The sequence below is a fragment of the Rhinolophus sinicus genome, linkage group LG17 (genome assembly GCF_036562045.2).
Source record: "Rhinolophus sinicus isolate RSC01 linkage group LG17, ASM3656204v1, whole genome shotgun sequence".
Taxonomy (NCBI): Eukaryota; Metazoa; Chordata; class Mammalia; order Chiroptera; family Rhinolophidae; genus Rhinolophus; species Rhinolophus sinicus.
Genome location: NC_133766.1, coordinates 17,217,224 through 17,243,606, shown reverse-complemented (window position 1 = coordinate 17,243,606; position 26,383 = coordinate 17,217,224). Strand labels below are relative to the sequence as shown.

At 35.3% G+C, this 26,383-nt stretch overlaps 1 protein-coding gene across 1 annotated transcript in view; it reads left to right on the top strand.

The window, feature by feature from the left end:
• The window catches only part of PPP2R5A (protein phosphatase 2 regulatory subunit B'alpha), a 57,330-nt gene extending 31,246 nt beyond the window's left edge, over nucleotides 1–26,084 (top strand). The window contains exons 4-13 of the mRNA XM_019738049.2: nucleotides 1,659–1,751; nucleotides 5,968–6,098; nucleotides 7,218–7,277; nucleotides 8,764–8,872; nucleotides 9,522–9,575; nucleotides 15,048–15,098; nucleotides 15,341–15,460; nucleotides 15,548–15,675; nucleotides 16,490–16,591; nucleotides 24,912–26,084. Coding sequence (XP_019593608.1) covers nucleotides 1,659–1,751; nucleotides 5,968–6,098; nucleotides 7,218–7,277; nucleotides 8,764–8,872; nucleotides 9,522–9,575; nucleotides 15,048–15,098; nucleotides 15,341–15,460; nucleotides 15,548–15,675; nucleotides 16,490–16,591; nucleotides 24,912–25,044 — 981 coding nt within the window. The 3' untranslated portion in view covers nucleotides 25,045–26,084. The remainder of the gene's footprint in view (nucleotides 1–1,658; nucleotides 1,752–5,967; nucleotides 6,099–7,217; nucleotides 7,278–8,763; nucleotides 8,873–9,521; nucleotides 9,576–15,047; nucleotides 15,099–15,340; nucleotides 15,461–15,547; nucleotides 15,676–16,489; nucleotides 16,592–24,911) is intronic.
• The last annotated feature ends 299 nt before the right edge of the window (nucleotides 26,085–26,383 follow it).

The following is a 26,383-nucleotide window of genomic DNA, read 5'->3' as shown; positions in this document are numbered from 1 at the left end:
AGAAAATAATTTATAAATAAAAATTAATATCAGCTTCTATTCTTTCCCCCTCCCCCTTTTTTTCTACCCCCCCCCCACTCTGGTTCAAGAGGTTGTTTCTCAGTCTAGTTGTGTAGGACACAGCTCCCTGGCCCATGCTGGTGTTATGAGCCTTGCGCTCCCCCAACTGAGGCAGTCGGTCGCCAGTCGTGGATCTGCCGTTCACAGCTGCTCATCGGCTGCTCACAGCAGCTGGCTGCCGGCCACTCGTGGCGGAACACAGTAGCCCACGGCAGCTCATGCCAACCTCCGGCTGCTCATGGCAGCTCAGCTCGAGGGAGAGCTGTTGTTCACAATCTTAGCTGTAGAGGGCGCAGCCCACTGGCTCACATGGGAATTGAGCCAGCGGCCTTTGGCATTAGGAGATCGGCCCTCCAACCACCTGAGCCACTGGGCCGGCCCGTTATATCCTTAATTCATACTTAATATTAAAAGTTAGATAATAATTAGACCAGATAGGCATCACTCCTTTTGCATAGTTGGGCAAAGATGCCTCCTCTGAATATTTACTCAGATCCCAAAATTGTTTGCTTTAGAATATTATTGAATGCATAGTAGTAAAAATGTGTTACTTTGTGGTGAATGATAGCACCCAGATCTGGTAATGCTTTTTTGTGTGTGTTGTGAGGTCTGTAAATTTAGCTTAGCAGTCTTTTTTCCTTTGTCTCTTCTATATGTGGCCTAACTGGCCCCCTCAGTGTTTACTGAATGACTATTTTTACTTTGGGATCTAATGCTCCTTTTTTATTTTTAGGGTGCCAGATTGATATGTTGTTTAATAGCTAATAAATTAAGGCACATTTTGGGCTATCCTCCTGCCTTTCATAGCTGTTACAAAACAAACCAAAAAAACTTGTGTGTATTTGCTTTTCTCCTTGAAAGATAAATGTAGGTGTAATGGAGAGATACTGAACTGGATTATTACTTTTAATTCTGATTTGTGGTAGCAAGTGAACATTTGTTAATACTTTTAAGATGCTTGGCACTTTTTAAATAGAAGGCCTGCTGTGGCTTCTAGTGTATTTGCGGTGGTGCACAGACATTCCTTCCTGAGCCCTGTACTTACATAATTCAGTTCAATATTTCCCAAGTGTGGATAAGGTATGCTGGTTTTGATTTAATTTTTATTTCCCAACTGTAATTTTATATAAAGATTTGAAGTTTTTCTGTTTTTATTGTTATTGATACACTGCCCCTTGCAATTCAGCTTACGCTTGTCTGGAGGTTTCTGGCCTTGTATTTAACAAACTCTGGCCATTAAATTGAGGTAGTTTGGTAGTCTGCTGGAGAGAGAGCATGTTCCCAGTGAATATGGACTACAAAATAGTCATCTTAATTATATATTTTATAGACACTGTCTTTATTTTCTAGTTCTTGTAATTTAACATTTTCAACAATTCAAAGCAATAAATCAATCCCCAAATTTACCAAATTGTAAGAGACCAAATTGTAAATATGTATTTAGCTTTTTAAAAACACTGTTACCAACTCATCACATTTTATAAATTAGATGTGAAATCTCCCTAAGTTGGTAAGGGAGTTGTTTTTGGTATGACATGATAATTTAGGGTAACATTTTATAAGCATCATCTTAGCTTTCATTTTATTTTCTTTCATAGTTGGTGTATGAATTCTTCTTAAGATTTTTGGAGAGCCCTGATTTCCAGCCTAGTATTGCAAAGCGATACATTGATCAGAAATTTGTACAACAGGTAAGGAATTCTTAGGTCTTACATTTTTTTTTTTTTATAAGATTTTATTGGGGCAGGGGAACAGGACTTTATTGGGGAACAGTGTGTACTTCCAGGATTTTTTCCCAGTCAAGCTGTTGTCCTTTCAATTGTAGTTGTGGAGGGCGCAGCTCAGCTCCAGGTCCAGTTGCCATTGTTAGTTGCAGGGGGCGCAGCCCACCATCCCTTGTGGGAGTCCAGGAGTCGAACCCGCAACCTTGTGGTTGAGAGCCCACTGGCCCGTGTGGGAATCGAACTGGCAGCCTTCAGCGTTAGGAGCACAGAGCTCCAATTGCCTGAGCCATTGGGCCGGCCCCTTAACTTTTCTCAATATTTATCTTAGCACTGATTTCTTAACTTGTGATTAAAATAGTCTTTCAAATTTAAATGGTTTGTTTCAATTTAACAGCACTTAGTATTCTTGCTAGACAATTAGGATAAATGTGAAGTAGCTTTGAGAATACAAGAGTATTTTTAATCAAGGGTGAGATTCTCATGAAGTCAATCAAATTATCCAATCCAATCCTGGCTTCTCGGTTATTTTATAAGGACCAGAAAAGCAAGCCTTTCTGCAATATCTGAGAAAATTTGGTATGACTTTCAATCTTTGGGTAAACTTTTTTAAAATTTTAAGCCTTTGATCTTGAATTTGATCAAGCATTGTTTTAAGCATTGTGACTGAAATGACAGAGGGAAAAAATGGCAATGGAATCATTGTTAGGAGTTTAGGCTTTAGGCTCCTTTCCTGTTATCAAGTATCAATTCCCTTCCCCTTTCCTTCCCACCCTAGGAATCTACACCACAGATAAAAGGAGATCTTTAAGAAAAGGAAATAGAGTTAAACATATGTGATACCTTCCTTCTTTTTATAAATTGGTTATTAGCTGTTATTTTTGGAACCTATATACTCAAAATTAATTTCTCAGAATGTGTTCATTTTTATTTTCAAAATCTTTTTAACTAACTTTAAAAGCTTCATTTTAAATATCTGGAATTGGCTTGCCATGGACTGAATTGTGAAGTAGATCAAATCTTTCTAGGTCCATTTTCTCTTTTGAGATGCTTATCAGTATGTAAGGTCTCATTAGGAATTTGATGCTCTCTTCTAGTTATTTGCATTTTAAAGAAAGGTAGAAGGTAGGTGAACAGGTAGTGATGAACCCAGTGCTGAGGGCCAGGATTAAAATTAGTACAAGGACCTTCCCTACTCTGTCACATATACTGTGTCCCCTATAAAGAAAGATTCTGCAGACATGAGTTCCACATATTTGGAGTTCATTATTGGTCGTTTGTAACTATCCTTGACCTCATAAAGTATTCTCACTGGTTCCTGTGAATGTGTTGATAAACGAAGAACATTCTCAAGAACAAGTAGCTCTTCATAAACAATGAAGGAATATTAAGTGTGTTAGTAAAATGTACATTTCAATCACAAGTAAAAAGCAGATTAAATGGAACTATGCTATTTTGATAATTGCAAATGAATATATATTTCCTTCTATAGTTCTTGTGTGCTACAGAAGGAATACAGTATATTAAGGAACTCTAGTAATGCCCATTAAATTGTATTTAGGATAATAGGTTGGGGGGAACAATTCTAGTGCTTTCTCGGTCTGAAGCTTGAGGTGTTTCAGCTGATGGATTTGAGGGGAAACAAGAAGCAAATTGGTAGGATGGGGCCCTTTTCCACCTTCTACTCTAAATTCCTGAGTTAGCTGAGAAGCCAAGGTCCAATAACTTTTTTTAGCAGTCTGTATGACTGCTTTCATGGATCACTTCTCTGAGGTATTTTTAGTGTATTGTTTTAATAGTATGTATAGGAATTCTCAACTTTTCTATGTTGAAATTATTTGATTAGCTGGTAAGTTTTAAGGCTTAGAAATACAAGAGAAAAATGTAAGGTATAAATTTGGACATTCATTTTTTCCAAGAGAAGAAAACAACTGTATAGTTTCAGGTAATATTCAAAATCAAAGGATTTCAGAAGAAAGAAGGAAGCTAAGAATTATTGAGTGCTTTTTATGTGCCAGGCACTGTCCTTATGTAAAGAGCTAGACTATGTCCAAAATCACACAGGTAGTACATGGCACAATCAGGATTTAAACTACTCTCTGACCTTCTCTTAGAAAAAAAAGAATAATTGGTTTCAACTCTTCTAATTTTATTGTTGAAGAGACAGGCTTACAGGTATTACCCTTAAAAGCAGTTACATAAAAGTATCAGAGCCAGAATAAGAAATAGTTTCCTGAGTACTAGTTTTGTTTCATTATGTTAATATTATATATCTAAATAGAGTATTTTATTTAGGTTACAATATTTCAGAATAGATTTCTTTAAATAGATTTGATACTTAGCTAATAACTATTCTCTAAATTTTTTCCCTGAGGATCAACTTGTATTAAATTTTATTTGTTCTTGAATTAGAGAGGATGACCTTAATTAAGGGCCCCTTTTATTAACTTGAAAGCCTGTCTTCCAAGTAAACCTAACGTCAGACACGTGGATGGATATGAGTGTCTTAAGTGAGTAGTTTAGTCATTTTTAACTAGAATAATTTGAACTGAATTTATTAGGCAAATTCTCATGTTCCATGGACGATTTTACTGCAGCTTCACACAGTACTTTCATAACCTCACAGAGAACGCAAACTAAAAGCAAGACACTTGTTTAGGGGGACATAAATATGACTGAAGTCATCACTAGTCTCAAAAAATATCCACTCTAGTAGAAGAGATACACATGTAAACAATTACATGTAATTCAAGACAGAATGGAAAAAGAACTCTGGATGAGGTTCAGAGCTTGCCCTCTTGACTGTAATTATCAGTACCAAAGTACAGAACATAAAATTCCTAGATGACTTCATCTGGAATTATATTCTATTGAGATATTTTATTCTTCCTAAGGAACTCCAATGTTTTGTTTTAAAATACAGTAATCCTACAGTAATCCTCAGTTTCTTTACCATTTTAAAATAGAAATTTGAGGTTTTGACTTTAAATTTTTCAAAGATCTCTTTATCCTGCCTTTGCTGAAGAGTTCTGTAGAGGTAGAGGAAAAGGCTAATTTGGCCAATTTGAACTGGTTGAAAATTTTTTCTCCATTTGCTAAGCTGACTTTAAATCAAAATCTGTGGTCTCATCTTTTATTTCAGTGTTACTTCAAGAATGATTTCCACCTTATTAGCATGTATCTGCCAGTAGTTTATCCTGTTAACTAAATATTAATTTTTTTTTTTTAAGATTTTATTGGGGAAGGGGAACAGGACTTTATTGGGGAACAGTGTGTACTTCCAGGACTTTTTTCCAAGTCAAGTTGTTGTCCTTTCAGTCTTAGTTGTGGAGGGCACGACTCAGCTCCAGGTCCAGTTGCCATTGTTAGTTGCAGGGGGCACAGCCCACCATCCCCTGGGGAAGTCGAGGAATCAAACAGGCAACCTTGTGGTTGAGAGCCCGCGCTCCAACCAACTGAGCCATCTGGAAGGCAGCTCAGCTCAAGATGCCATGTTCAATCTTAGTTGCAGGGGGCAGAGCCCACCATCCCTTGCAGGGCTCGAGGAATTGAACTCGCCACCTTGTAGTTGAGAGCCCACTGGCCCATGTGGGAATTGAACTGGCAGCCTTCAGAGTTAGGAGCATGGAGCTCTAACCACCTGAGCCACCGGGCCGGCCCTAAATATTAATTTTTGAGCCGTTGGCATGGTGACTGAATTTTTTTATTGTAAAATCACAAAAAAGCAGCCTTGGTTTGTATAAATCTTTCTAGTAAATTGGAAATACGCATTTGCACATGTATTGTTTTAAACTTCATTTATTTAGTAACTTGCAATCTACAAGTTTAAGGTTTTACATTTAATTTTGACTATCAGAAAGCATTAAAAAAATCTCTCAAATTTCAATATTCTAGAGTTATGGGCCATGTTTAGTAGTCAAGAGTAGGACAGAATTTTAAAATGAGTGGCAAGGCAAAAAAAAACAACTTTTTGAAGTGTTTATATTATTTATTGTCATTTTTTGAAATAAGTAAAGGAATATCCCTAAGCTTTTCTTTAGCTTCACTATTTAGCAATAATAAAATCAATCTAAGGCAGAATTAAAAATTTTTTTTAGAGATTTCATGGGTTATCTTAAAATCAATATTAAAGTGAAGTTTTAGCTCAATTATTTTTAAAAAGTAATTTCTCAGATTTTTTTTAAAGCTCCTGGAGCTTTTTGATAGTGAAGATCCCAGAGAACGTGACTTTCTGAAGACTGTTCTGCATCGAATTTATGGGAAATTTCTTGGATTAAGAGCATTCATCAGAAAACAAATTAACAACATTTTCCTCAGGTAAATTGGTCATATATTCACATATAGCACTTTCTTTCCTTTCATATTTTCTTTTTATTCCAGTTCCTTTAAGTTAATTTTTAATATCTGACATCTATAAATTTAACTAGTCGTTTTTAGCCTATTTTGTAGACATCATTTAATTGCATCTGACGTTTTAGACATTTGTAGTCTACTTTTCTTTCATCTAAGTAGATAATGGTAATGAAGAGTTTTTAATAGGTAATACTACCAATGTTATTCATGTTTAAGACTTGTGAAAAGGAGAATTTGTCTAGTTATCTATTTCTTTGAGCTTTTTGTTTGAAACATTTCTGTATAAATACTTGGAAGTACTTTCATTTGATTTTCTGATAAAGCTACTTAAATTTATAGGGGGCCTATTTTTGACTATTTTATAAATGATAGTTTATTAAGTAGTTGCTTCAAATTAGGTTTCATTTTAATACCCACACTTCAAGTTTCGTTTGTTTGTTTTCATTGAAGATCTGAGAAAATTAGGCTAGCATTTCCACATTGTAACAATTAGAGATGAGTAATAGCCCCTGCCTCCTCTAGAGAGAGCATCTTCCTCAGGTTCTGTCATCCTCTCCTAAATCCACCTCAGCCTCTGAAAACTTCCCTGTCCTGTAGTCTTTTGAGTTTGACTCCCTGCTTGGTGATCCTAATCTTGGAAAATTAGGCCGCCTGTATAGTTTAGATTTAAAGAAATTCTGAATAAAAGTGGCTTTATTGCATATGGATCCTTTTCTCTTGGATTTTCCTATGAATAGTTGTTTCCTATTTTGAAAAGTATTCCCTTGACAAAACCCATCTTGCTCATAAATTTTTAGGTAAAATAAAATATTCCAGGTGAAATTCTGTTATCTTAACATATAGCACATTTTAGCAAAAGTGTATGTTTAAATAGGAAACATTCTGAAGCATCTGGTATAGAAGGAAATAGACCTTTTATAAGATTACTAAGAAGTAACTGATTTGGGGTAAAATAGTTTACAAAGAATTCTTACAGCATGCTTATGCTATTCTTATAGTTGTTCTTTGTGTTGATTTCTTTACCTTCCTGCCCAGTTTAGTTTTCTGATGTTTAATTTTTCATTATATCTATTTTAAATTCAGGTTTATATATGAAACAGAACATTTCAATGGTGTTGCTGAGCTCCTTGAAATATTAGGAAGGTAGGTCAGTTTTTTTGTTCTTTTTAAGAATTAAGTAACTTTGCTTGGCAAGAAAAAGAATGAAATCTTAACCATTTGCAACAACATGGATGGACCTAGATAAGAGGGTGTTATGCTAAGTGAAATAAGACAGACAGAGAAAGACAAATACTATGTGATTTCACTTAGATATGTGGAATCTAAAGAACAAATGAACAAATAAAACACAAACATTCATAGACAGACACAGAGAACAAACTGATGGTTGCTATAGGGGAAGGAGGTTTGGGAGTTGGGTGAAAAAGGTGAAGGGATTAAGAAATACAAATTGGTAGTTCCAAAATAGTCATGGGGATATAAAGTACAGCATAGAGAATATAATCAATAATGTTGCAATAACTATGTATAGTGCCAGGTGGATACTAAATTATATAAATGTCGAACCACTATGCTGTACACCTGAAACTAATATAAATAATACTGAATGTCAACAATAACTGAAAAAAATAATTTAAAAATTGAAAAAAGATTAAATTATTCTCATTAAAAGAAAATAAATTAAGTAACTTTGTTTTATGTATTAAAATCTTAGCTATGGTTGGAGAAATTATTTCATATTTTAAAGTTTAAAATAGGACACAAAACATCATTTCTCAACTGAATTCTTACAGCTTTTTAGGGGGGTAGCATATTAAAGTACTGCCATTCTAAGACTTCTGTTTCAGAATAGGCTTACTGCTTTTGAAGCTGTAGCATGTTTTATGCCTGATCTTGGCAGGCTGCCTCACAAATTTATAGAATCTGATTGGGAAGAAATGAAATAAGCTATAGTGAATCTTTGATGAAGTTACAAGAATTCTTGTTCAGAGCTTCATAGACCATTCTTAATCCATCTGTTCGTTAGAGAAGAATCTACAGCCTTTGATTTTAGTTTACATAAACATTTTGCCTTCCTTATTCACCACATAGCAATATTAACTTGAGAGAAGTTTAGACCCCTCTATTCATATTAGAAAATGATTTCAGTCTCCTCTATTAATATTTAGAGAATGATTACAAAGAGAACTACTTCTTAATTTCAGATCCTTCAATAAAGTAAGAGAAACTACCCATTCTCTTCAGAAAATATTGACAATTCTTAACAGTATTGTGATTTATTCTCCTGTGGCTTTGGGGAGGAAAAATAAAAGCAACAATGCATAAATAAAGTGATAAGCTTTCATAGAAAAACAAATATAGAAATATAGGCTTTTATGGAAAGACGAATATAGAAATTGCTTACCGGGAAATTAACTGGCAGTCTTAGTTTTCTTTGGGGATCATTGAATAACTTACAGGAAAGACTTTATAGTAATAACCTGTCTAAAGTAGTTTGAAGATGAGTAAGTAACTCACCACCATAATTGAAGCAGAGCATGTTCCGTGTGTACTCGTGGATATAATAACTTTATTTTAAAAGTATAATAGTAACTACTTAACCCTTCCCCCTGCCTTTTTTTCCCTCCAGTATTATCAATGGCTTTGCATTGCCACTGAAAGCAGAACATAAACAATTTCTAATGAAGGTTCTTATTCCTATGCATACTGCAAAAGGATTAGCTTTGTTTCATGCTCAGGTAAGTTTCAGAAAATTTTCAAATGATTGTTTCAAAGACTGATATAAAGGCAGAGAAACTGAGAAATACTGAGGTGGCAATTTTAAGTATAATTATGGAATTTACTTTGTAAGTTGCCCAAAGCAAATTTTTATTATAATGTAAAAGTATTATATTTAATGTTATTAAATGAGCTCAATGCATATTAACTGTAGATATAGGAAAGATAATATCAAGTTCTTTTATAGTCCAAGCCTTGACCTAATTAACTACGTCATGTTCAGTCCCACAAATCTGTAGGATGTTCCATTTAGCTGTGATAACCTAATTAGAGAAGCATGTTAAGTCTCTATTAATATTTAGAGAATAATACATATCAGCAAGGCAAAAATGTAGAAACATGCTGAAAAAGTAAAATGTTAGCTCTAGTCCTATTTCAATTAACTTTATATACAGAAGTTACTACTGGAAAAAGAACATCTTTTTTGAACTATAAGTTACTTTCAAGGTTAAAAAGTCACACAATTGTGAGTATATTTTATGTATATTGAGATTAAACTAGAGTAAAATTTATCAAAATGAGGTAGTCATTCTTGTTAAACATAAAAATCCTGCATCACTAAATGTCATTTCACTCACTGATATTTATAAACTGTCCCTTGCATTTTAGCTAGCCTACTGTGTTGTACAGTTCCTGGAGAAAGATACAACACTAACAGAACCAGTAAGTGTTCTATTTATTTTTATGCTTTTGGTCTACATTGTAGTATTTCATTGTACTTTTGTTTATACTGTTATGTATCACTATAGAATTACCAAACATTAGTACTAATGTACTTTAATCATTTAGAGCAAGGGTGTCCAAACTTTTTCAACGTTTTTCACTAAGGGCCATATGCGATAAAATACACAAACAGCCGGACCACTCACTCGAGGTGAAGTACGTATTGCCTCACCTGGTTTATTTAAGTAAACTAAATATATTTTTGGAATTTGCTGCGGGCCAATAAAAAATGGATTGTGGGCCGCAGTTTGGACACCCCTGATTTAGAAGAAATGTGAGGTGAATCTGCATTCAAAGAACAGGATTGGGGGAGGGTAAGTTCTCATGAGTTATGTGTCTCGAATAACTTAAATATAGATTAATACTAACATATAGTAGTTGAGATGTGTGGTGACAGGATCAAATGCTGCAGTGAAATAATAATACATATTATCTTCACTGATAATCTTTCAATCTTCATTCACCTTTTAAAATTAAAGCATACTGTGGAAGTCTCAAAATTATTCCATTGAGTTTTGTCTTTAAAAATAGGATTTTCCCTCTTATGCATGATAAACCGCATGACAGGGATTGAAAACATCTCCTTGCCTTTGGTAATTTAATCTTGGAATAAAGGTTGTTTCCTTTATGAATCAGAATAGCAATTCAGTATTTGAACTCTGTTTACTCTTTGACTATCATAAGAAGATTCAGGAGAAAATAAAAATATTAATGAAAATTGAAGATTCAAGAAAAACAAAAGGTAGGGAGAAATAGAAAAGTATGAAAGCATTGAAAACAAAACTTTAACCTTGGTGAACTAAGTATTTTGAGAGTGCTTTCTAGGTATCCTAAATCTAAATATGTAAACTTAAGACTTCTTGAAGAATAGCAAAGAGTTTGAAGGATTTAAACTATAAGTTTTCTTTATATTATAAACATTCTGAGGACACACCTAAGGGCACTTGGAAAACTTATGTACTAAGTATTCTCCCTGTAATTTGACCTTTGTGTAAAGGAATAAAATACGTTTTTTCCACTCCCTGATAGTTTGAGTTTTTAGACTTTTTAGACTTGCAGTTCATTCTGGAAACAGGTAAATACAGTTTTTAAAGACCAATCAGAATTATCAGCACAATATTTACATGTAACCACATAAATCTCTAAAGTGGATTAAACTTAATAGGAATCCATAACTTTCACTGGAGTTGAGACAAAGAAAACCTATAACATAGGGAGTCATGGTTCATGCTTGGTCAGTAGTAAACAGATATAATTTAAATATGTTAAATTAATATGGGGTTATCAGATAGGGAAGATGAGTGATTTTTTTTTTAAAGAGAAGACTAGGGAGAGGGATGATGGCCAGACACCGGGCTTAGGGGAGTTAGGTTAATGGAATTAGGAGAAGGATGAGGAGATAGTAAGGTTAATGTCCAAGTGACAAAGAAAACTATTTTTCAATTCATAAAGATCTGTAGATGAAAAAGACCTTGTAGTTTTTACCACAGGCCATTCCAGCACCAAAATTATGGCCATGTTACTTGGGTCTGAGCCTTAATACTCATTTCCTAGAAACCTGGCATTCATATGAAAGCTTCCTACAAATTTTAAATAAGTCAGAGCTTTGGCTAGTTTATTACATTTTTATGTACCTACATCTTGTATTGAAATTATTTTCTAAAATGTTACTTTATTGCTACTTTTATTTATGAAAGTAATGTGTTAATTTGGTTCACACAATACAAATCATAAAGCACAACGTGAAGGAAGTTTCTTGAAATCTTGTCCCCTAGAAATAACCATATAAATTGGTGAATATATTTCTAAAAACTTTTTCTATATGTACATTTATGTGTAGGTTAAGTAAATGGTGAGACAGTGCTGACCAGGTGTTTTTTTCCTCTCAATATAGTGTGGATATTTTTCCATATAAGTCTGCTTCATTTTTTCATTGGTAGCATCCGATTCCATTATGTGGATTACCCTAACATATTTAATCAATCCTCCATTAATGGGCACTTTAATTATTGAACTTTCATTGTTAACAAACATTGCTGGTGAAGGGATGTTTTAGGGTGTTTGAATTGTCCTGTGTCCTGTTTGTGGTATTGGTTACAAAAAAATTTGTGTGTATAAAACCCCTCAGAACTGTACACCAAAAAAAAAAAGTTACTGCATACAAATTTTTTTAAACCAAATAATTAAAATCATGTTGCTGGGCCAAAGAGTGCATGGAAATTTAAACATATTCCACGTTGCCTTCCAAAAAGTTTGAACAATATTCTAATCCAGAGTATAAAGGTGCCTGTTTTCCCTCACCCAAGCCAATGCAGAATATTAAGTTGAAAAATTTTTGCTACTCCATAATGGGTATGAAATATTTTAATTGGCTTTTTTTTATTACAGGGATTGAGCCACCCTTTTATGTGGTTATTGATTATTTATATTTCTGTGTCCTTTGCCTTTTAATCCTTTTCCTATTTTACAAATTTTTTTATCCATTTGGAATTTTAATTTTAATTTTTAATATATAATTTTTAATCTCTGCCTTAAAGAATTAAAAAAAAATTTATGTAGTAGAATCTATTTGTCATTATAGCTTCTGGCCTTGCTGTCATGCTAAGAAACATCTACCTTGAGATTATAAAACTATTCTAGATCATATTCTGGTTGTTTTATGGATTTAGTGTTTTTACCTGTAAAAATTTTATTCCATCTATAATTGTTTCCTAGGGCTGCCATGACCAATTACCACAAACCTGGTGGCTTAAGTAACAGAAATTTATTCTCTCACAGTTCTGAAGGCCAGAAGTCCAAAATCAAGGTGTCAGCAGGGCTGCACTCCCTCCAGATGCTCTAGGGGAGATTCCGTTCCTTGCCTCTTCCAGTTTCTGGTGTCTCCAGGTGTTCTTGGCTTGTGGCTGCATCGCTCCAATCTCACATTGCTGCCTCCTCTTCTGTCTCCTGTGTGTCTCTTATAAGGACACTTGTCGTTGGATTTAGGTCCCACCCTGATAACCCAGGATGATATCATCTTGACATGCTTAATTTTATCTGTAAAGATCCACTTTCCAAATAAGTCATGTTCATAGATTCTAGAGGTTAGGATATAGACATACCTCTTAAGGGCCACCATTCGACGCACACTATTTGAAATCAAAATTTGTGTGTGACAAGGGTAAGGAACTATATTAGTTTTCTATTCCTGAATAACAAATTATCACAAAATTTAGTGGCTTAAAACAACCAATATCTATTATCTCAAAGTTTCTGTGAATCAGGAAGCCCAGCATGATTTGGCTATGTCCTCTGCTTTAGGGTTTCCTACAAGGCTGCAATCGAGGTGTTGTCCAGGGCTGAGGTCTCACCTAACGGTTCAGATGAGGAAGGAACTACTTCTAAGCTCACGTGGCTGTGGTAGAATTCAGTTCCTCAAGTGCTGTTGGACTGAGGGCCTCAGTTCCTAGCTGGCTGTTGGCCAGAGGCCACCCTCAGTTCCTTGTCATGTGGGCCTCTCCAACACAGCAGCCTGCTTTATCAATGCTTACAAGACAAGAAGGCTTTAGACTCTACTAGTAAGATGAAAGTCATCGTCTTTTGTAACCTACTCTGGAAGTGACATTCTGTCCCTTTAACCACATTCTATTGGTTAGAACCAAGTCACTAAGCCCGCTCACACTTAAGGGAGGGATTACACAAGAGTGTAAATTCAGGAACTAAAGATCATGGGAGATTATTTTAGGAGTCTGCCTACCAAAGGAGCTACATTCTTTCTAAATGGTGAGCCACCAGTCCAACTACCACCACTTAAATTGACTAATTCATCTGTTTCCCATGGAACTGAAATGTCACCTTTGTCATACATTAAACCTCATATATACATGATTCTGTCTAGATATTCCTATTTCATATATCTTTTCTGTCAGTTTCCATGGTAATACCATCTTGTTTTAATTGCTGATATCAGTAGTATAAGTTCCATTCCATTAATTCTCCTCCCCACTCAAAAAAAATTTGGCTATCTGCTTACATTTATGGATTTTAAGATAAACGTTTCTAATTTCAGAAAATAATTGACATTTCGTTAAAATTATTAAATTTATAAAGCATAGAAGAAATAGTATCTGTACAATATTGAATCTCACCTATTTGTAGTATTTCATGATATTCACGAAAGTTTTACCATTTTCTTCATATAAATCTTAAACATTTCTTGCAAATTTTGTTTTATGTACATTAGTTCTTGTTATGAAAGGCATTCTTTTTCTTATTTTCATCTGATTATTATTGATAGTTTTATAAAAGCATTGATTTTTATGTATTTTATCGGACCATATATTGAATTTTCCCACTCATTTTAATAATTTTTCCTATTCACTAATATTTAAGTGTTCTTATGGTATGTGTTATTTTAAAATTATAAAAATGTATAATTACTGTATATTTAGACAAATAAGTATAATTGTGATATTCCTTTCCAAAATTATCCATCAAATCCTTTTCATCTTACTGGATTGGGGAGAACAGTATTCTCCCCAATTTAATTTTGAATGAGTGTTCTTCATTCAAAATAAAATTGGGGAGAGTGTTATTGGATGAGACCAATAACTATAAAATAACCTAAAAGTCTGTCAGAGATCTATTTCCACAAAAGCACCAGGCCCAGATAGTTTTACAGCCTATTTCTAAGAAACCATTATATGATTGCTGGTGGTTTCTGATACGTTTTAGTTCTAGCTTACTAAGTCAGTCAAAATATCAAATAACTTAAAAATCTTTTGAGATACAGTTTTCCCCCCCTCTCAACCTATGAGTTGAACCATCCTGGAATTTCTGGAATAAGTTAAAATTAGGCAGGTAGTATTGTTCTGTTAATATACTGTTACATTCAGTTTAATACAAATTTTTACAACTATGTTCACTTAAATTCATGGTTCCTTGTTTTGTTGTAATGTTATCAAAATTGTGCTAGCTTTGAAATGGGGAGGCTTTCTGGCTTTTTTTTTTTTTTTTTTTTTTGGTGCTTCATAATGGTTTAAATAACAGGAATTATCTGTCCCTTAGTTTCTCCATAAAATAACCTACCTCCCTCACCTTACCAGTCATTATAATATTTTCCTTTATTTTCTTAGTAGTAGCACTTACTACTACTGAAATTATTTTATTTATTTGTGTAATTGATCACTTACATCGGTCTCCCTGTTTCGTGAAAATCAGGGACCCCATCCATTCTGTTCAATGTGTCCTAGCATCTACAACAGTATCTGGTACAAAGGCACTTTAAAGCTGATCAGAAAGTCTGGGGATGTACTTAGGTATTAAATAACACGGATCTACTTCATAATGAATATTGGTATAACAACAATTAAAAATTTCCTGGGATTAACCAGCTTCATTGCTTAATTCATGCTAAACTTTTCTTTTTTGCAGGTAATCAGAGGATTGCTAAAATTTTGGCCAAAAACATGCAGTCAGAAAGAGGTGGGTTTTGTTCAACAAAAATAGTGCATTTTATTAGAACTCTGAATCTCAGCTATAAACCATGATTCTATTGTCCCTGCTACCGAGCAGGAGCTGTTCTATGGGGATTAGAGAGATTTGGTAGAATGGCTATCAAGACCATTTTTGTCCAATGTGTAATTTGTAGATTAACCTTCTCATTTTTTTCTATATTAACATCATATAATTTTCATGTTTCTTAAAAGAAAATTTTTTTAACCTAGGTGATGTTTTTAGGAGAAATTGAAGAAATCTTAGATGTCATTGAACCAACTCAGTTCAAAAAAATTGAAGAGCCCCTTTTTAAGCAGATATCCAAGTGTGTATCCAGTTCTCATTTTCAGGTATGATGTTTTCAGTGAAGCCATTTTTATTTTATATTATTATTTCTTTTCTCTTTTAGTTTTCATATTTATAAATGTCTTTTTTAGGTTGCAGAAAGGGCATTGTACTTCTGGAATAATGAATATATTCTTAGTTTGATTGAGGAGAATATTGATAAAATTCTGCCAATTATGTTTGGTAGTTTATACAAAATCTCCAAAGAACACTGGAATCCGTAAGTGTCTTTTGTGTTGTGTTTTCCTTGTGGTTTTTGTTTTTTTAACCTTTTTGTCATTTGCTCTTTTAACCTTTTTGTCATTTGATCTCCTAACTCATACGTGAAACCTATATATATTTGGAACTTATTCCAAGGCTAACATCACAGTTTTATTCTATTCTGCACTTTGTAAAGTTATAAATTTGTCTGTATGTTCTTAATTTCAATTTAAAATTATAAATCCCTCTGAAGGTAAGACTATCTGGTGTGACGTTCTGCACCAGTGAGTGGTCAGACCCTGTTGGGGAGACCGACCCAACATCTGTGGAGGATGCACAAACGACTGTAAATGCCAAGTTGGGTTGACCTGCTGCCAGTAACAGTCTCACCTTTACAGATAGTACTATGCCAGGGAGAAGCTGAAGTGCTTAAGGTTCTATCAGTGATATTTAGATTGCATATATTCTAACTTCTGCGACATACTAATCCTGCTTTCTACTTTTCTGCTTACAAGTTACGGTAGTTGGATCTTTTTCATTTTCTTTTATTGCTGCTGTTACTCGGTGTTTGAGATTCTAGAGCAGATGTGACGGTAACGTTTTTAATGAGTTAAATCTGAGCATGGGAAGGACATGAATTTTGGATCAGACCAACTCTACCACCACTGGCTGTGTGACCTGGAGCAAATTACTAAACTTCTTGCATTTCAGTTTATCATCTCTAAAATGGATTAAGTGAATCAGCCAACATTTAACCCATTTTAGATGATAGTGTTACATTTCCTGTCTGTTAGTAGCATCAGTAACCCAGCACTGGCTTATTTTCGTTTTAGGACCATTATAGCACTGGTCTACAATGTACTGAAAACCCTAATGGAAATGAATGGCAAGCTTTTTGATGACCTTACTAGCTCATACAAAGCTGAAAGACAAAGGTATTTGATATTTTTAATTACAAAGTTATCTAAAATTTATAGGTTGAATGTGAGTCAGTATAATAAGGCATCTTCTCTAAGTTAAAATGTTTAAGAAGTTGGTTACATTAAGCACTACGATTCGAAAGTCTCTATAATGATTTTCCTATGGATCATAAGTCCTCTCTGCTGATCTCATTCTGAGCCTTAGACTTCATCATTCTGGTAGCATCTGCATTGTAAAATACAATTTACGCTAAATTTTAAATACTATTTTATACAATTTGATTTTGTACGAAAATCATTTTTTGTCCACATGGGCTTCCACAGTGAGCTTTACTTGCTCACAGATGTTCCTTGCACAAGTTTGTTTCTAAGCTGCACATTTTAACAAGGTGGTATTTTTAAAGTTAGCATAGTTTCCTTTTGGGAAGAGGGAACTCACATAATGATATGCCTCTGGCTCAATACTGTTAATATTTCGTTCCTTGCAATATATACTTTAGAGAATAAATGACAGCACACATCAGCATTTAGAAACTTGACTTAGTGATTACTTCTATTTTGTAAATAATCTAAAAATCACTTCTCATCTATTTCAAACTTAAAGTGGGCAGTAACTGCTGTACCTGTGCCCACACGTCATTTGAGGATAACAGCTACCATTTACTTCTAATAAGTACATTACCTATTCTGTTTGGAAAAGCCTATATATTTTGAAAAAGTTCCTTCTAATGGTTTTCTTGTGGCAAGTAGAGAAAGGATAATTCTTCAAGGCCATTTGAGTCCACCAATAACTAACTCAATGCATTATTTCTTTTAAATAGTACTTTCCAGGCAGGAATGTAAATTAGGTATGTAGTTTGAACCCGAGAACAAATGGAAAGAAAAGATGATTAGGGTCATATGAAACTTGTATTTGAAAAAAAATGTATGCTTTACATGACTAAGAATAATCAGTATATCTTACTGTCTGTATAACTCAGCACCTTAATCCCCTTAAATTGTGTGTAATTGCAGAATTATAAGCCCATGGTTTTTTTACATATTCTTATAGCTATATAGAATAGTTTAGTCTAACGTATTCAGAAATGTTTTCCTTAAAATTGAAATTAAGCAGTTGAAACAATATATAAAATATTTAAAGTTTGAATCATCTCTTAAAAAAAAACAAAAAACCCCAAACTCAGAAGTTTTCATTTGACATGTAAGAGGCAAGACATAGTAAGGTACAGACTGGTTAGTGGCTAGAAATAGGGTACCAAAGTATTTGGATTCCACCCGGAATGGCTCCAGACTGAACTCATGGCCAGTCCTTCCAGCTGTAAAAGAGAAATTGTGACTATTCTAGCAACTACAAGAGGTGTATGTGAGAAAGTGAACATAGAAGTACTTTATCAAGACTCTGGTCAAGATGGTGGAGTAGGTAGGGCAACACTGCTCACCACTCACGACCACATCAAAATTACAGAACCATCAAGAACCACCTGACGACCAACTAAACAGAAGTCCTATAACTAAGGCTATAAAGAAGCCACAAGAAGACTGGTAGGAGGAGGGGTGCAGACACACAATGGGCAGGTCCCAGCCCCACGCCAGGAAGAGGAGCCCCCATAGCATCCGGCTGTGAGAAGCAGCGGGCTGCTGGAGTCCCAGGAGATCCTCTTGATGGGCCTGCACATGGACTCGCTCACTCACCAACTCACGCACTCTGGGCTCTAGTGTGCAGAGCACCAGGGACACACAAGGTGGAAGTGAATTGACTAGCTTCAGGGCAAGGCAGCTCACTCTGTCTGAGGGGGGGAAGCACTGGCCGGTGCGACATTGTTCTACTCACCTGACTAATTCCAGCCCATGGGACTTACCGCCAACAGCTTTTCACACAAGCTGCGTGCCTTGGCTTGTGCTTAGAATTTTCCTAAAATTTCTCAAAGGTAAACAAACTCCTAACAAGCAGTGGCTGACCTCAGTGTGCTGTTCTGCTCTTGCTAAATGATGCCAAGCCTGGCACAATGAACAACCAGTCTTAACTTGTATTGTAACTCCTGTCAAAGAGTCCCAAACCCGGCACTACTAGTATCCAGCCTCAGTTCCCAGCATAGCCTTTTCCAAGTGCCTCCAAGCCCAGCACAAGCAGCAATCAACAACAGATCACTTTGTAGCTCCAAATAGCAGCCAACATTAGCCTGTACCAGAGCCCCTCCAAAGAGGCTCCAGAACCAACACACCTAGTGGCCCGCTTCAGACCACACTAGAGCACCAGCCAGCCAGCTCCACAAGACACATCCAAAGGATGGACTCAGCTGGACCTGAGCCATGTGAAAGTGACTCCTAGTCTGTGGGGTCAGCCCCCACACAACAGCCTATCTGCTGTAGTCATGGCCAACCAGCCAGCCTGAGGATTAAAACCCACTCACTGACTTGCCAACAGCAGTCAAAGCTCAACTACAACAGGAGGACACACAACCCACACAAGGGGCACCCATCTCAGGTGACCAGGGAGACTGTGCCCTACAGGACAACTACTATATAAGGTCACCGTGCCAAGACATAGCAGACCTACCTAACACAGAGAGACACACAGGAGTCAACCAAAATGAGGACACAAAGAAACCTGTCTCAAATAAAAGGAGGCAAGCAAGCTACCAGATGCAGAGTTCGAAACACTGGTAATAAGGATGCTCAGTAAACTTAGGAAAGAATAGATGAATTCACTGAGGAAAGAATAGATGAATTCACTGAGGATTTCAACAAAGAGGGGAAAAAAATGAAAATTAAAATCAGTCAGAAATGAAGACTATAACTGAAATAAAGAATATATTAGAGGGAATCAACAACAGATTAGATGAAGCAGAGGATCAAATAAGCAATCTGGAAGCAAAGTAGCAGAAAACACCCAATCTGAACAGCAAAAAGAATCGAAAAAATAAGGATAGTTGAATGGACCTCTGGGACATCATCAAGTGTACCAACATAACATTACGTTCGTGTCATAGGGGTACCAGTGGGAGAAGAGCGAGAACAAGGAATTGAAAACCTACATGAAGAAAAGAATGATGGGAAACTTCCTTAACCTGGCAAAGGAAATAGACATACAAGTCCAGGAAGCTCAGAGAATCCCGAACAAGATGAACCCAGGGACCAAACGAAGGCACATCATGATTAAAACACCAAATACCAGGTTAAAGACAAAGAATCTTTAAAGTAGCAAAAGAAATGCAGTTAGTTATGTACAAGGGTGCTCCCCTAAGACTGGCAGCTAATTTCTCAACCGAAACTTCATGCCAGAAAGTAATGGCACAAAATATTCAAAGTGATGAGGCAAAGATGTACAACCAATATTACCCAGCAAGGCTATCATTTAGAATCAATGGAAAGATAGTTTCCCAGACAAGAAAAAGCTAAAGCAATTCATCAACACTAAAGCAGTATTACAGGAACTGTTAAAGGGACTTAAAAATATCAAAAATATGAGTAAGAAAATATAGAAAAGAAAAATTTTTCCCTGACAAAGGCAAACAGTAAAAGCAGTGGATCAACCAAATATAAAGTTAGTACAATGGTTAAAAGAGCATATGTAATTACAACAACAAATATCCACAGAAAAGAAGTAAAAAAATGATAAACGTGGAGAGGGTGAGTAAAAATTGTAGTGATTTTAGAGTATGTTTGAACTTCAGTGACCATCAACGTAAAATACACTGCTATAAACGTAGCTTGGTATATAAGAAGCACATGGTAACCACAAACCAAAAATCTACAAGAGATACATAAGAAATAAAGAGAAAGGAATCCAAACAACACTATAGAAAGTCATCAACATACAAAGAGAAGCGAGCAAGAGAATAAGGAACAGAGAAGAACTATAAAAACAATTAGAAAACAATAAAATGGAAATAACTAAGCATACCTATCAATCATTCAATGTAAATGAACTAAATGCTCCAAAAAACATAGGGTAGCTGAATGGATAGAAAAAAGACTGCAAAATGCTGCTTTATAGGAGACCCATTTCAGATCAAAACACACACAGACTGAAAGTAAAGTGATGGAAAAGATATTTCATGCAAATAGAAACAAAAAGAAAACGGGGGTAGCAATACTTTGACAAACTAGATATTAAAACAAGGTCTGTAATGAGACAAAGAATGGCATTTTATAATGATAAAGGAATCAATCCAAAAAGAGGACACAACTCTTTTAAACATCTACACACCCAATGTAGGAGCAGCTAAATACAGAGGGTGCCAAAAAATGTATCCACATTTTAAGAAAGGAAAAAACTATTATAATTACACTGATGGTAACCACTTTGAGCACCTCTTGTAATTGCAGAAGTCAAAAGTGACATGTATTCATCTTTTGTTATTGGTATATATTGAATATTACAATCTTAATAGTTCTTCCTTTCTTAACATGTGTGTACGTTTTTTAGCTCCCTCTGTGTATAAAGCGCATGTTGATGGACATAAAGGGAGATAACGACAGTAATGCCGTCCTGGTTGGGATTTTAACGCCCCGTCGACATCAATGGGTACATCAGACAGCAAATCAACAAGGAAACTGTGGCCTTAAATGACAGATTTAATTGATATTTTTAGAGCATTTCACCCAGAGGCACCAGAACATACATTCTTCAAGTGTACATGAAACATTTTCAAGGATAGACCACATGTTAGGCCAAAAACTAAGTCTCAATAAGTTAGAAATTGAAATCATACCACAATGGCATGAAACCACAAATCAAAAAATACCAGAAGAAAACTAAAAAACATACAAACACACAAAGGCTAAAAACATGCTACTACACAATGACGGGGTTGACACTGAGATCAGGGAGGAAACCAAAAGATACCTTGAGTCAAATGAAAGTGAAAACACAATGACCCAGCATCTATGGGACACAGCCAAAACAGTTCTAAGATGGAAATTGACAGCAATACAGGCCTAACTCAAAAAACAAGAAAAATCTCAAACAATCTAACCTTACAACAAAAGGAACTGGAAAAGTGAGAAGGAAATAATAAAGATCAGAGCAGAAATAAAACAAACTAAGTCTTTAAAGAAAAGATCAATGAAACCAAGAGCTGGTTCTTTGAAAAATTAAATAAAATTTATAATAAACCTTTAGCCAGACTCATCAAGAAAAGAGAGAAGGCCCAAATAAGTAAAATTACAAATGAAAGAAAAGTGACAACTGACACCCCAGAAATACACAGGCTCATAAGAGAATACTACAAACAATTATATGCCAACAAATTGGACAACCTGGAAGAAATAGATAAATTCTTAGAAACAACTTCCAAGAAGTAAAAAAAGGAAGAAGTAAAAAAACTGAACAGACCAATAAGTACTAACAAAATCATATCAGTAATCAAAAAACTTACAACAAACAAAAGTTCTGGACCAGATGGCTACACAGGTGAATTTTAACCAAACATTCAAATAAAAATTAACACCTATATTTTTCAAAGTACTCCAAAAAAAAGAAGTGGGAAGGCTCCCAAATTCATTTTATGAAGCCACCATTATCCTGATAACACCACCAGACAAAGACATTACCAAAAAAATTAAAAAATATTATAAGCCAATATCCCTCATGAACCTAAATACAAAAAATCCTCAACAAAATATTAGCAAACAAAATTCAGAAATAAATTTAAAAGATCATATACCATGATCAAGTGGGATTTATTCCTGGGATGCAAGGCTGGTTCAATATCTAGAAATCGGTTAACATGGTATACACCATATAAACAAAATGAACGATAAAAATCTTATTGACAGATGCAGAAAAAGAATGTTGACAAAATCCAACATTCATTTATGATAAAAATTCTCAGCAAAGTGCAGATACAGGGAACATATCTCAACATAATAAAGACTATATATGACAAACCCACAGCTAACCTCATACTCTGGTGAAAAGCTAAAGCCTTTAAGATCCGAAACAAGAGATGTCCACTTTTCACCACTTTTAGCCAAAATAGTATTTAAGTACTAGCCAGACAAGTAAAAGAAAAAATAAAAGGCATCCAAATTGGAAAGGAAGAAAAACTCTCATTGTTTGCAGATGACAAGATACTATATAGAGAACCTTAAAGATTCCACCAAAAAACTATTAGAACTGATAAATGAATTCAGTAAAGTAGGATACAAAAATTATTATTCAGAAATTGGTTGCATTTTTATACACAAATAGTGAACTATCAAAGAAATCAAGAAAACAATCCCATTTACAATTGCATCAAAAAAATATCTAGGAATAAATTTAACCAATGTAAAAGATGTGGACTCTGAAAATTATAAGATGCTGAAGAAATTGAAGGTACAGATAAATGGAAACATATGCCATGCTCATGGATAGGAAGAATTAACATCATGAAAATGTCCTTTCTACCCAACGCTAGCTACAGATTCAATGCAATCCCTATCAAAATACCAATGGCATTTTTCACGGAACTAGAACACATAATCCTAAAATTTGTATGGAACCACATAAGACCCCAAATAGCCAAAGCACTCTTGAGAAAGAACAACAAAGTTGGAGGTATTATGCTAACTGATATCAAACTATATTTCAAAGGCTATAGTAATCAAAACAGCATGGTACTTGCTTAAAAATGTAAATTAGTGGAACAGAATAGACAGCCCAGAAATAAACCCACATGTATATGGTCAGTTACTCTATGACAAAGGAGGTAAGAATATACAGTGGGGTAAACACAGTCTCTTCTATAAGTGATTGGCAAAAACTGGACAGATAACGTGCAAAAAAATGAAACTAGACCACTTTCTTATACCATATACAAGAGTAAACTCAAAATTGATTAAAGATTTAAATGTAAGACCCAAAACCATAAAACTCCTAGAAGAAAACAGGGAGTAAACTCTTTGATATTGCAGTTAGTAGTATTTTTTTTTGATATTTGTCTCCTTGGGCCAGGAAAACAAAAGGAAAAATAAGCAAGTGGGATCACGTCAAACTAAAAAGTTTTTGCACAGCAAAGGAAACCATCACCAAAACAAAAAGACAGCCTACTGAATGGGATATTTGCCAGTGATACATCTAATAAGGGTTAATTTTCAAAATACATAAGGAACTCATACAACTTAACACCAAAAAAATCCAATTAAAAAATGGGCAGAGGACCTGAATAGACGTTTCTCCAAAGAGGACATAACAGACGGCCAACAAACACATGAAAAGATACTCAACATCACTGATCATCAGGGAAATACAAATTAAAGCCACAATGAGGTACCACCTCATACCTGTCAGAATGGCTATCATCAATAAATCAACAAACAATGAGTATTGGCGAGGATGTGGAGAAAAGGGAACCCTTGTGCACTTGTTGGATTGCAAATTGGTGCAGGCACACTGGAAAACTGTATGGAGGTTCCTCAAAAAATTAAAACTAGAATACCATATGACCTGGCAATTCCACTTCTGGATATCTGAAGAAATCCCAAACGTTAATTTAAAAAGATACTATGCACCCCTATGTTCATTGTAGCATTATGTACAATAGCCAAGACATGGAAGCAACCTAGTGTCCATCAATAGATGAATGGATAAAGTAGTGGTACATATATACAATGGAATATTACTCAGCCATATACAATGGAATATTACTCAGCCATAAGAAAGAAGGGAATCTTACCTTTTGCGACAGTATGGATGGACCTAGAGGGTATTATGCTAAGTGAAATAAGTCAGAAAAAGACAAACACCATACGATTTTTCTTATATGTGGAATCTAAAAAACAAACAAAACAGAAACCAACTGATGATTGCCAGATGGGAGAGGGGTTGGGGGACTAAAAAAGGGGGAGGGATCAAGAAATGCAAATTGCCAGTTATAAAAACAGTCACAGGGATGTAAAGGACAGCATGAGGAATATATTCAGTAATATTGTAGTAATTATGTATGGTGCCAGATAGGTGCTAGACTTACGGGGTGATCACTTTATAAGTTACATAAATGTGCAATCACTATGTTGTACACCTGAAACTAATATATTGTAGGTCAATGGTAATTGAAAAGAAAATTTTTTAAATTAAAAAATACTTTGTCAACCATAAAAAGCACCAAGGATCTAGTGGTCATGGTGGTGTTAGTGATACCATGTAGAAGAGGGAAAGCAGTAATTTCTGATTGGTCCAGGAGAGGCACTGAGGTAGTAATTAGACTTAGGAGAGGGTGACGAGGAGTAATTAGGTGCTCCAGATAACTGGCCTCACTTTAGTAGAGAGACTTAAATGAAATATGGGTGAACAATGCGTTCTTTAGGCTCTGAAAAGTTTCTGATTCAAAACATTTTGTTTTATCTACAGAGAGAAAAAGAAGGAATTGGAGCGTGAAGAATTATGGAAAAAATTAGAGGAGCTAAAGCTAAAGAAAGCTCTAGAAAAGCAGAACAGTGCTTACAACATGCACAGTATTCTAAGCAATACAAGTGATGAATAAAGAAAAGTCTGCCACCTCTGTTGGATAGGCAGTTTTGTACACTTTTTTGAAATATGTAAAAATTGTGAAACCTCATCAGTATAATTAAAAGGCCAATTTTTTTCTGGCAACTATAAATGAAAAAATATATGGACTAAACATAGCCCTGTGCTATTCCATGGCCACAGTATATTGTAACCTTTGTCTAATCATTGATTTATTGTGTCACTTCTGAAGTTTCACAGAAATGAATGAACTTTATCATCTATAATATGAGTGATATAATTATGGGAGTGGTTAAGAATTATGACTTGAATTCTTTTTTTTGATTGTGTTGCACATAGATATAGTCTGCTCTGTATATTTTTCCCTTTTATAATGTGCTTTTCACATTGCTGCAGACCTTAGTTACATCCTAGGAAAGAGAGTATTTCCTGAAATAAAACTAAGGTATAATCCTTTCCCTTTCCTGTCTCTCCCAGAAATAGGATGGAGGGAATCACCTACCCTAAGCCTTCTTTCATTAGAGGTATTACTACTCTGGAATTTGAGCAAAAACTTAAATCTCCAGGCTTTTTAAAGCACAAAATATAAATAAAAGCTGGGAAAGTAAACCAAATTTTCATGACTGTCCCCCTTCCCCTGCAAGTCCCCAGAGTGGAGGCAGCGCTGGTGACCACTCAGCCTGCCTCAGCCATTCCTCCGCTTCCTCGGGAAGCAGCCCTTCCAGGCGCACACCCTGCCCTCCCTCCTGTCCCTCCTGACCCTGGGATGGAGGCTTCGAGCCTTTGAGCCCCGCGAGCCAGCACTGTGGTGACGCAGGGTGCTCAGTCACTGCCTGGCTTTATTTAAAGGAAATGCAGTCGGCTTCCTCTGTAGAGTTCTGAGAAAATTGACTATAGAGAAGTCTTGTATGTTTTTACTTGGTCAAGTATTTCTCACATCTTTTGTTATCAGAGTACCATTCCAAGCTCTTAACTTGCAGTTGTGTGGAGAACTGTTTTGTAATAGAAGATCTTCACTGGGGGATTGAGCAGCATTTAATAAAGTCTATGTTTGTATTTTGCCTTATGTCATCTCTGCTCGTTTCAGCTCTAAGTTTAGGCATCCAGAAGAAGCTGCCCCGCTTTATACACATACACAGATACATATATATACACACATAAACAGAAAACTTGAAGGCAAGTTGAAGGATACAGTCTAACTAAAAAATTGAGGGCTCCAGCCATTTACCGAAGTATATCTGTTTTACAAAATATTTGCATAAAGTTCTAGGATGGCATTTTATAATGATAAAGGATGGCCTAGCCCGGAGTGTAGGGTCCATCGTGTGAACCGAGCCTCCTTCATGTTCAGAGGA